The sequence below is a fragment of the Panthera tigris genome, chromosome D3, assembly GCF_018350195.1.
Source record: "Panthera tigris isolate Pti1 chromosome D3, P.tigris_Pti1_mat1.1, whole genome shotgun sequence".
NCBI classification, from domain to species: Eukaryota; Metazoa; Chordata; class Mammalia; order Carnivora; family Felidae; genus Panthera; species Panthera tigris.
In genome coordinates, this window is record NC_056671.1 from 65,851,692 (window position 1) to 65,864,524 (window position 12,833).

The window sequence follows — 12,833 nt, forward strand, 5'->3', positions numbered from 1 at the left end:
TAACAACCTTTACTCCTCTTGTAATCTCCAATACTCCACTGAAAAATGCAGGGCGGTGGGGAGATGGGAGAGTGGGGCTGTGGAAAACTGAACACATCTCAGTCCCTTGGCGAATATAAACACAGTCTGCCATTATATATAGGTAAAATTTACTCGCAAACAAACATGAGTCAAAAAATTAAGGGGGAGGGGAACCAAAATGTATCCACTATTTGGACCTACAGAGAAACCGACTGGCACCTTAAACATATTGCAAAGAAGCAACTTCCTTCTCTCACCAAATCTGCAGTCAACAGAGGAAGCAGGCGCATGTCTACCCCAGCCCAGTTCAGGACGGTTGCAAAGTCAAGGGAAAGAGGTGGGTGCACGACTGTGGACCCCAACACCACATACTAAGTGCTGCCTTATTGAATCAGGACCCATTCAAACGTTTAGGACAATCACTAAGACAATCACTGCCCTCTTCTACAAACAGCTTTCGGTTTGTCAAGCACTTTAGGTAAAAATTAGCAATTCTAAACTCCTGCGTACTTGTCTTATTTTTACATTTTTAGATGACATCCATAGAATGGTAAATGTCACATCAAATATTCGCTGCAATCTAATCAGTCACAATTAAAAGCCACTTACTTTGCATCAGCAGTCTGAGAATGTCACTGTACTGGTCAGGAAACTGGTAGAGAAGAAGGTAAGTCCAGTGCTTACAGAAAAGATTAAAAGGCATCAAAATATCTTCATCTGGTTCAAGGCCCCAGGCAGTAAGTGCCAAGTGAATGGACTCCAGAAGCCTGGTACGATCAGACAGAGGAGGTTTAGTGGCGTTTAACCATTGCTTAAGATCGAACTAAAAAGAAAAAAGAAACAAGAAGCAGTTTTACTGACATGGGGAAATTAGCTGAAGTAGAGAAAATGATGTGCAAATTTAAAGTCAAAGACCACTGAGCATTTGGCTTTTTACAAAAACTGAAACTAGAATTTATAATCAAGTACTGAGCGGAGGTCAATAATTAACAGGCACCCAGAAGCCTCCATCTCTGCGCTCTGGGCCACAGGGACAAAGCTTTCTCGGTTCCGTGTGCTTTTTTGTATAGTAAACTTTTGGTTAAGTTTTCCCTCCTAGGCAAGAATCCACACTCTGCCAAAAAAAAGAGCAGCCACTTAGGCGACTGTCTCCATCTAAAAGAGCCATGTTTCTGTGTCTATGGCAGTTACCTATCTCAGTTAATAAAAATTCAGGGTGTTGTTATCTATCACCTTCCAGAATTCCCAACTATAAAGCCTGTTCTCCCCCGTTACAGACTGAAAGCAGTCTCTAGGCCCTAAAGAAAAATGCCTAGGTTTTATGATTTATGGATGTCAGAGAAATACAATTGAAGGCAAAATCACTAAGGCTCTGTAATTCTCAAGTGGCAAAGTAAATTCATTGCCTAGGTCTCAGTTAATATTCTACTCAGAATGAGGACAAAGGCAATTTGTTTATATCTGGCTTATTCCAAATATGAGAGACTTTGATATATTACAACTCATTTATCAAACACATTTTCGGCATAAATTCAGGATATAGTCAAAAGAAGGATGCACTAAATTACTATTATGAATATTTCAAAGCTGTACTGTTTCTAAAGAGGGCTCGGGAGCAAAGTCCTTTCTCTACTATGAGGAATAAGACTGCCCTACACGACACAACCACTGCCCCCACACGGAAAGGCTGCTTGAAGACGATACAAAATGCGGAAAGGGTCTACCTGGAAACAGAACTCCAGGGGGCCTTTCATTTCTACAGAGCAGAAACGACACTAGATCCCACGTTTCAGTGATGGCATCAGCACGGAATCACATCTCACCTTGGTCAGCAGCATGAAAATCATATCACTGTTGTCCTCACTTAGAAACTTCACCACTTTCCCATAGAGCTGAATGAACTCCGCAGGTGCAGCATTGGGAGTGAAGAAAGGGGACAGGAGAGAGCACAGCCTTCTATTCTTCAGAATAGTCTCAAGTACTTTTCTGCATTCTGACTTAGTGCCACTGATAAACACCTTGAGAGAATCAGAAAGGGAAAATGTCACCAAATTCTCCCCTCCCCAACTTTTATTTATACAACCAAGTTTTAAGGGCTAGTGTGTAAGGCAAACAGAACGTTTTCTAAATGAAAATGTGGAACAATAAAAAAAAAAATCTAAAATCATCACAGATAAACCTAACACTTCTAATGGAAGTGATATTAAAAATTCTGGATGATCCATTAATTTGATTTGGACAAGTCATAGAGAATTTTTAAAAGATTAAAATATTGGGATAATCTGAATCCAGAAATTTGCAAGGTGCCTACCATGATTACTGAGTATCAGTTTTTGTTTTTTTTTTAATTTTTTTTTTCAACGTTTTTTATTTATTTTTGGGACAGAGAGAGACAGAGCATGAACGGGGGAGGGGCAGAGAGAGAGGGAGACACAGAATCGGAAACAGGCTCCAGGCTCCGAGCCATCAGCCCAGAGCCTGACGCGGGGCTCGAACTCACAGACCGCGAGATCGTGACCTGGCTGAAGTCGGACGCTTAACCGACTGCGCCACCCAGGCGCCCCAGCATTTTTTTTTTTTAATGTTTATTTTTGACAGAGAGATACAAAGCACGAGCAGGGGAGGGCAGAGAAAGACGAAGACACAGAATCTAAAGCAGGCTCCAGGCTCTGAGCTGTCAGCACAAAGCCTGACATGGGGCTTGAACTCTTGAACCATGAGATCATGACCTGAGCCAAAGTCAGATGATCAACCTACTGAGCCACCCAGGCGCCCCCACTAAGTATCAACATTTTGTCAAGAAAACAAAACCTCTAGGTTATAGGTATTATTGAGATGTGCTTTCAATACTTTTAAAAAGCTAACTTTAACAACTGATATATAATCAAGATCACTAATGTTTCAAGTACTGGATGTAAGTGAGTATTTAAATAATCTCAGGGCCAGGAAAGCTCCGATAAGCTGGACCACAGGCAGAAAGAAATACTAAGAGGACTGAGAGATTTGAATATACAAAAATTGTACCTTCTATAAGGCAAGAAATATGGTAAAATAAAAGGAAAATGACAAAGTAGAAAAATCAATTTAGAACATATTCCAGATACCAGGTTAATAGTCTGAGGAGCTCTTTCAAAGCAATCAAAAAATAAGAAATTCTGCAACAGAAAATGTGCAAAGGTCAATAACTAGCAAATCACAAAAAATAATTAAATGGCCAATAAACATATGAAAAAGTCATGCAAGTTAACAAATACTTGAAGAAATCCAACTTAAAATAATAACAAGGTACACTTCCCCTTTTAGATTAGCAAGACTTTAAAAGAATCATCATTCTTAACACTGGTTATGGTATGGAGAGCAATAAATTCAAACCCTGCTATGGTAGGGGGAACAGGGCACTGTGACAATATACATCAAATGTTAGTCCCTTTGACATAGCAACCATACTTCTAGGAAATTATCCTGGAAAAAATAGTCCAAGTTCACAGAGATGTGGAAGAACATTTATCTCAGGCTTATTGTAGCAAAACAAACAAACTACCTAAATATCCATCCAGGGCCCTGGGCTCCATACATTACAATATATCTGTACCATGGAACAGTATGTATTAAAGACCATGATATCAGTCTATATTTATAAACACAGAATAATGTCTAGAAGTTGTGTTTGAATGAAAAACACGAGGTTACAAAATAGCACTTGCCCATTTCTGAGGAAGTTTATCTATTTAGCTGTATATAGGAATGATACACCATTTCTACATACACACACACACACACACACACACAACACACTAATAAACATACATACACAAGATAAACTATAATAAAATGTTTAGCTCTGTAACCAGTGTCTATCTCCAGGAGGTTAGAATTGAGAAATGTTTCTTCTTTACACTTTTTATATTGTCTGCATTGCTTATCATAAGCATACATCAATTTTAAAATCAAGGGAAAAAAACTACTTAAAAATCTATTTTATTTTCTGCTCTATATTGTCCCCTTATAAGTATCTAATAACTAAGGACTCATTCCATTGAATTTGGGTAAGAGTATATGGTTAGTGTTTACATATTTTCCATCAAGTGGCTTTCCTTTCCTTTATGACATATTTCACAAATGTGCATGGATACATTGCTCTTGCCTTGTTAAATATCTGTATTTTTAATAGTAAGTCAAATCAAGAAATGGGGACTGAGAATAGCAACTGGGAGACAGCAGTGGAGAGGTGGAGCGAACATGGACTGAGACAGACGACGTGGGATACAGGCTCAGCTCCAGCACTGACCAGCTATATTCTTTAGGCAAGTTATTTCATTTTTTAGAGACCTGTTTTCTCATCTTTAAACTGTTTTTAATGTTTATTTTTGAGAGAGAGAGACAGCGTGAGTGGAAGAGGGGCAGAGAGAGAGAGGGAGACACAGAATCTGAAGCAGGCTCCAGGCTCTGAGCTGTCAACACAGAGCCCAACGCGGGGCTCGAACCCATGAACTGTGAGATCGTGATCTGGGCCGAAGTCGGACACCTAACCGACTGAGTCACCCAGGTGCCCCTGTGTTTTCATCTTTAAAATGAAAAGGATATCAATCATTCAGAGTCACTGTGAGGATGAAGTGGAGAGCATTTTATAAATAATAAAGAGCTTGTTATTGTTAGTAACACAAAAAGCATATGAAAAAGTTTGATGTCTCCCAGACTTTCAAATATGAGTAACTTAATATCTCTTGTATGGGAAGCAAAACTCTATACCAACAATTTTAATCGCATCTTGAGAAGTCAACAATTCAAAGGGGCTTCTGACTTATGTAAGACTCTGAACGTGTAACAGAAGTCTGAAGTCAACCCTCACTATAACTAATGAGGATGCTACAGAGATTCAATATATGTGAGAGAGGCTAAAAACACAGAATTACCTTACCTGTCCCAAGATCTCAATGCATGAAGTAAAGAATTGCCTTGTGGGAGGATGGCGCTGAGTCTCATCACTGACATAATCCACAACAGTAAAGAAGAGGCTAATGCCAACCTTCTGAACCCCAGGGGTAGGCTGCAACTTGTAGGCATTCACTAGGGCCCTGTGGGAAAATACAGGTGAGGCTACTGGTCTACAATAAGAGAATACAGACTCACAAGTACTTCCGTGGTACTCTACACTTCTCACACAGGCAATATTCTTAAGAGTCCTTCAGAGCCCCCAAATAAATGTCACTTTAAAAATATTTCATGGGGAAAAAAAATTCATGGGGTAGATAAGTATCTTCTACCTTGACCCAACAACTTATTTTGAATACACGGAAATGATTTTATGTCCTCCGGGGGGGGAGGGATGGAATCATATATATTATTAATATTCTTACCCTTATTAGGGGCCCCTGGGTGGCTCAGTCAGTTAAGCAGCTGACTTCGGCTCAGGTCATGATCTCCTAGTCCTTGAGTTCGAGCCCTGCGTCAGGCTCTGTGCTGACAGCTCAGAGAGTCTGGAGCCTGCTTCAGATTCTGTGTCTCCCTCTCTCTCTGCCCCTCCCCAGCTCATGCTGTCTCTCTTTCTCTCTCTCTCTCAAAGAATAAACATTACAAAAAATTTTTTTAAATATTCTTAAATGTTTCATATTTTATATGTAATTCATAATTCTTTAACTTTGTGTATTCCTTATATAATATGCATTTTTAATTAATTTAATTACTTATTTCTCTAAATTTTTTAATATTTCTTTTTACATGCTTTTATTTCTTGTTGAGAGAGAGCGAGATACAGAGCATGAGCCCGGGAGGGGCAGAGAGAGGGGGAGACACAGAATCTGAAGCAGGCTCCAGGCTCTGAGCTTTCAGCAAAGAGCCTGACGCGGGGTTCAAACCTGTGAACCGCGAGATCATGATCTGAGTAAAAGTTGGATGCTTAATTGAGTACTCAGGTGCCCCTCTCTAAATTTTAAAACCCGTGTCACAGAAAGAGATTTCTATATAGAATAAGATCCCAGAATAAAGATATCTCTTCTAAGTCTCAGGCTGTTTTGAGTTCCTTTGCTAGTAAAAGACACATCAACTTCTTATTCACCTCATCTCCTTCTTCCCTGGACCCCCAGTCCAATCCACAAAAGAACTCAATGCCCCACCCCACACACCACTACGCCAATCTGCTGGGGGATTAGTTGCTGGTACTGGAATGTGGAACCACCTTAAAGTAAAAGGCAGGGTCAACCACTCTCCCAAGTCATGCCCTGGTGGCTTTAGGAAGAAAGAAGACATTGAGGGTAAGCCAGGAGCTCCAAGGGAAAAGCCATGATGGCCAAATGCAAGCTGGCAACTATACTTGAGAACCTAATTCCCCTGAGCAATTCCCCTTCAAACTCTGCTCTATAATCTGAGCTGACAATGCTGACTTCCTGGGTAAATGCAACTTTGATATAAAACTTAAGCACTCAATCTCTCCATGATTGAACTTCAATGTGCTGTATCATCTCATAATTCAGGGGTCAGCAAACTTATTCTATAAAGGACCAACCAGTAAATATTTTATGTTTTATGGGCCATAAATTGTCACAACTATTCAATTCTGCCGTTGTGGTATAAAGCCATGCACATTAAGTAAATAAATGGACATGGCTATGTTCCAATAAAACTTTATTTATAAAAATAGGTGGCAGGCCAGACTTGGTCCAAAGGCCATTGTTTGCTGATCCTGTACTAATTTAATTAGTGGGTGTCTGGGGGTATAGTAGCATGTATGATTACTATCAATAATAACAACATTGCATTTTAAATTATAATGCCCTCAAAACTTACGTAATCAAGTTTTCCGCGTGAACAGCAGCTTCCACAACATTAAGTGATGGTGGTTTAGCAGCTTCTGCTTGCAACTGCTTCACTTCTTTTCGCAAAACATGAAGCTGTTGGCTTACTGCTTCATTTTTATGCATACCTTCAAACTAAAAAAGATTAAAGTGGTCAAGACCTTTTTTGTCCTTGCTATGTTCCTAAAGCAAATATTATAAATATACTGAGCATCTGATGAAGAACTATTACTATAATTAATATTATAACTCAAAATTCTCAGTTGAATAGGAGAGGGGTGGGGAAAAAAATGTCAAAAAACTATTCAAGAATCTCAGGTTTTTCATGAAGGATCAAACTGGAGCGAGTTTATCACTGGTTCAGTCTTTTGTAGGATATGCTCTCTGTCACTTATGTTTTGATTCCCCGATTCTCATCAAAAACAGACTCGGGGCACCTGGCTGGCTCAGTCGGTTGAGCGTCTGACTACAGCTCAGATCATGATCTCACGGTTTGTGAGTTCGAGCCCTGCGTCAGGCTCTGTGCTGACAGCGTGGAGCCTGGAGCCTGCTTCGGATTCTGTGTCTCCCTCTCTCTCTGCCCCTCCCCTGCTCATATTCTGTCTCTCTCTTTCTCTCTCTCTCAAAAATAAATAAAGATTTTAAAAAACAATTAAAAAAGGGGCGCCTGGGTGGCTCGGTTGGTTAAGCGTCCGACTTCGGCTCAGGTCATGATCTCACGGTCCGTGAGTTCGAGCCCTGTGTCGGGCTCTGTGCTGACAGCTCAGAGCCTGGAGCCTGTTTCCAATTCTGTGTCTCCCTCTCTCTGTGACCCTCCCCCGTTCATGCTCTGTCTCTCTCTGTCTCAAAAATAAATAAAAAAAATTAAAAAAAAACAAAAAAACCCCAACAGACTCAATGTCTTCTACCACTGAGGTTTTCCAGAAGCACACCAAGCGTCTCCTCCACTGAGCCCCCTCCCCTGAGCCCTGACCACTCTCCATTCTCCCCACCCAAAAAGCACATACACGTCAACCTAAACCACTAGGGTGCACATCTCATGTGTGCCAAGCATACAAAGAGCACGACACAGATGCTGTTAATAAAACACTTGCCCTTTTGAAAGGAAGAAAACATATCCAATTATAAAACAACAAAATATGAAAAATACAAGAAGTGCGCCAATCAGTTGCATGCCTATGAAAGAGCAAGTGACTGATTCAGTGGTTCCCGAAAGCTCGTCACTGATGAAATATTTACTCGTTCTCAGTAAAGATGTGACAATGGAGAATGTATTGAGTTAAAAAAAAAAAAAAAACTAAATCTATTTCAATTTAAACAATTAGCCTTTCTTTAAGATTATGTATTTCCTATTTGAGGGGATTATTAATATCCCTTTTCTCTAACTAGTTGATGGTGACCTATGTGATAGCTGCTTTGTTTGTACATTTCGATGTCCCCTTTTGGATATGAATGATGCAAAACATATCCTAGGCCCAGGCTGCAACACAAAGACACAACCCATGTGGCAGTTGTGGGGGACAAGAGGACAGAGGGACAGCAAAGAGAAGCCCAGCCAGGCAGGGAGGTCAGAGCTGGAGAGCACAGAGCAGTCAGGCTAGGGAGCGGGGTTCCTGTCCTGGGGAGTCCTTTGGAGCAGGCTAGGGAATGTGGACTTATCTTGCAGGCATAGCAGAGAATGCTGAAGAGATGAGAACATTCAGAAGGCGGGAATGTTAAATCCTACACTCTCCTCCAACGGTCTCCTCCAATCACTGAGTCAGCAAAGGGTCTACATTTTCCTTTATACACACATGCCCAAACCCAGTCTTTAGCCACCTCTGCAGTGATTACAGATATCCTTTGTTTGTAAATAATGTAAATACTTAATTCACAAACGTATTTAACTGAGGTCCTGATGTCCCTGCCAGAGTTATTATCGTAAATTCCAGATGAAAGGCTACTGGAGGGCAATGGTGCTATTTGTTTTGTTCTACCCAGCACCCCAGTATAGCACAACTCTGACGGTACACGGAGCGCCTGCTTTCATGATCATGATAACTTTCTTCCATCAAACTCACCAATGTCATATTAAAAAGCTTTACAAAGCTTCTTACTTAAAGACAAAAATAAGCTGTTAGTCTGAATCAAAAGGCATGAAGGTGAAGATCCAAGAACATATGATGTTAACAATTATTTTAATTTCTACTATTGGAGAAATGAAAGATAAGATGATTAAATGACTTCCATTAGACCACATAATGAATCAACACAAATATTAAATTTCCAACCTCTCAAATCAAAGACCAATGCTGAGCAGCCTAAAACGTGGTCAGGAGTCTGCACAGTTTCGATGCCTAACGTGTCACCGAGTGCAATGAGGTGGGGTCTCTGAGGGCCACGGCCCTTAGCTGGCCTGGAGAGAAAGCAGGCAAACAGGGAGGAAAAGAAAGAACGTGAGGGGAGGGAGGAAGACAGTGAAGATGGAGGGAAGCACAAGAGAGAAAGGACAGAGGTGCCCTCGCTTGGGAAATGCCGTCAAAACCAAGGGACTAGCGCTGCAGAACTGCCACCCCACGCCGGACAAACCACAGATGCCCAGGAATAAGGCAAAGCACCGAGGTGGGAAAGTTCAGACATCCTCACACACAAAAGCAACTCAAAGTTCTCATTATTTCCCAGTCTACTTATTTTTGCTCATTGTTCCCAGCTCTACAGAGAATTTTCTCTGCTCGCTAGGGCGGGAGAGGGGCTGAGTGCCTGGCGGCTCACAATCGCCAGAAGTTGGAGACGATGGCACAAAGCGGCGAGGGCGGGGGCGGGGGGTGCGCCGGAGTCACTGTAAGCAGACAAAGCCATGTGCAAGCTGGACGAAGCGAGTCGGATCTTACAGAACTGTGAGGCCCTCAGTGGGTCTTTTCCATCTTTCATTTCTAGGATGGAGCAAAATTTTCACATGATAATAAATCAATCCTGGGTCTGGCACACATGCCCCACAATACTGAAGTCCAACAAAAGGAACCCTATTATAAATCACCCCATTTCCTCAGGGAATATCACTGAATTATTAGAGCCTTCTATTGGGAGAGACGACCACAGAAGAAGCACGTCTCACTTCCCATAAAACATATTTGGCTTTTGTATACCCCAAACAAGCTATACATAGTTCAAACATTTGCAGATGGCTGGAAATTTCCAGGGCTTTTCCCTCACGAAAAATTCTATTAAGCAATGAAATATGTTCATGACACAATTTGAAATCTTTACAAATGAGCCATTTAAAATTATATTTAAAATATACTCTTGCATTTTAATTTCAAAATTTATATTTAAAATATAAAGTCATTCCCCATGAAGTTGATTTTAAAAAATTGATCCGGTCCATGAATTCTCTAATCACTGAAAAAGAAGATGATCCTGTCACACCAACTCAGAGAGAGAAAGTGGTACACGTGTTAATTTAGAGAGATGATGGCCATGACCAGCTTACTCAGAATTGTACAGCTAACCTAGTCTTCAGAAGCTGGAGCAGAAACAGCTAAAAGCAAATGGCTTCATTTCCCAATACTGCCTGGGAAAGCCTGGGTCTTGAGTTCAAATAGACGTGGGCTTGAATTTCAGCTGAGCCACTTACTAGCTGTGTGGTTTTGGCAAGTCTCTGAGACTCTCTGAACCTATTTTCTCATCCCCACTTTGTGAAGATTAACAGTCACCGGCATGTTACCTGGGATATGAGAGTGCCCAAGCATGTGATAAGAAGTGCTCCGAACAGAGCTGGGAAATAATCTCGTGTACGGAAGGAAGACAATCCTTATCGCTTCCAAGACTGACCGCCTAGGAGACATTTGTAGTAGAGCGAAAAGTGCAGCAGTGTGTGAGGCCGGAGATTCTGTATGGAAAGCATTAAGTTGGCCTACGGTAAACACACAGAATGACGGCTAATTTCCAGTAGGAAAAGGTTCCACCTTCCAGCCAAATAATATCTACAAAATCCCTAAAGCTAGTTAAAATCAGGGGGTTTACTTGTGAAGAATATAAATCTATGGTTCGTTCCTTCAAACACACTGGTTCTATGGCACTGACTGTGTGAGGCATTAACAACAGAAACCCGAATAAGACAAGGTCCTGACCCTCACGCAACTCAAAATCTAGTAACAGTGTGACAAGGTAATGATAATACAAAACAAGTTGTAACATAACCTCATGATTGACGTGCTGGTGGTTTTCACTGACTCATTCGGGGGCGAGAAAGGGCACCTATTATGTGCCAGGAGCCATGCTAGATGGTACAGAAATACAGATGACTAAGGGCAGGAACTCTATTCCTCAGCAGTTCACAGACCGGTAGGAAAAATAGCAGGTGAATACAACAGCATTTATGCAAAAGCTGCTATGAAAGGAGGGACTATCTCAGTCTGACTAGAGGGGCTGAGAAAGACCTCAAGAGATGCTGCCTGAACCGAGCATGGAAGGATGAGAGGAAGGAGCTCACGAATGGGTATGGGAGAACAAGTAACAGCACATGCCTGAGAGAGAAGGTAGGAACATGCATGTCATGTTTGGAGAATGGAAAAAGCCTATGTGGCTAGAAAAAAAATGTTCAGGGATTAGGAAAGGGTAAATGATGCCACTAGAAACTCATCAAGAATAGACTATGGGGGGATCCGAAGGGTCCTATTCCTTTTAGATACCGGATAGTCAATGTTAGGTTTTCGCCTGGACATGTGATTAGATTTGTGTTTAAAAAGATGAATGTGGCAGGGGCCTGGGTGGCTCAGTCGGTTAAGCTTCTGACCTCACCTCAGGTCATGATCTCACTGCTCGTGAATTCGAGCCCCACGTCGGGCTCGGTGCTCACAGCTCAGAGCCTGGAGCCTGCTTCCAGTTCTGTGCCTCCCTCTCTCTGCCCCTCCCCTACTCACGCTCTCTTTCTCTCAAAAATAAATAAAGTTAAAAAAAATTAAAAAAAAAAAAGATGAATGTGGCAGAATGGAAAACGGACTGGACAGGGAGAGAGTCTATAGACAGGAAGCCTTATGTAGTGGTTCAGGGGAAAAGTAATGTGGGCCTACCAGGGGACAATGGCAATGGGAACAAAGAGAAAGAAACAAATGTAAAGTCATTTCAGAAGCAGAACCAGTATGACTTGGAAAGTAACTAGATGGGGAGTATGAGTGTGGGGAGATGACAATGATGCCCAGGTCCCCACTTCCTGTTACAGGAAAAACAGGTTTGGAGGGTAAAAATTGGATTAGGCTGGGACCTGTGGAGTTTGAAGTATTTATGGGACATTCACAGAAAATCACATAGGCAGGTGGAAATCTAGATCTGGAACTCAGAGAATTCTGGACTAGAAAAGCAGAGTAGGAGTCAGCAACATATGGGTTAATCCTTCCAGTGGTCATAGACTACCAAGGATCTACTGAAGTTATGAACTATCCAGAACAAAAAAATTCCATATACTTTCAGGGACTTCACTGACTCACTAAAGACCATTCACACACCCACTCTAGATTAAGAACTCCAACACAAACAGTAGGCAAAAGCAGCCAATGTCACAAATGATTAAGGGGATCAGGGGTAGACGCAAGCACAACCAGCAATCTAAGGGTTGCACTGATGAAAAGGAATTCTGGAGGGAAACTACAAAGTGGCTAGTGATTTGGAGGGACTAGAAGAGACCTCATGACGTTCAACATCTCCAGATAATAAAATGACGTTAAACAGGATCAAAACTACTAGATATAGCCATGAAGTGGTCCCTAGACACACGCATACAGAGAGGATATAATTCTATGTATAAAAGCAACACAACCTACCCTCTGCATGACATATGCTCTCCCAGAGACAATTTCTTGATGAGTAATAAACAATCAGAACTCACCTTCCCTCCCCGACATCCATAACCAAAGTCATCCATTTGTGTAATGAGACAGCTTTAACCTCAAGTACAATCTCTGGCCAAAACTCAGAGCAAACCTAACTGACTTGCATAGATTAGATAATGTCCTAACTTCATGGCAGCTGGAGTTTCAACTTTCC

General features: G+C 41.5%; 1 protein-coding gene across 4 annotated transcripts in view; it reads right to left on the reverse strand.

Annotated features, from left to right (window-relative positions):
• Positions 1-12,833, reverse strand: part of EPG5 (ectopic P-granules autophagy protein 5 homolog) — a 116,976-nt gene that overhangs the window by 32,455 nt on the left and 71,688 nt on the right. For all 4 annotated transcript variants that reach the window (XM_042962306.1, XM_042962304.1, XM_042962305.1 and 1 more), the window contains exons 28-31: positions 6,805-6,947; positions 4,940-5,096; positions 1,845-2,039; positions 631-844 (exon numbers count right to left, since the gene is read on the reverse strand). In XM_042962306.1, coding sequence (XP_042818240.1) covers positions 631-844; positions 1,845-2,039; positions 4,940-5,096; positions 6,805-6,947 — 709 coding nt within the window. The remainder of the gene's footprint in view (positions 1-630; positions 845-1,844; positions 2,040-4,939; positions 5,097-6,804; positions 6,948-12,833) is intronic.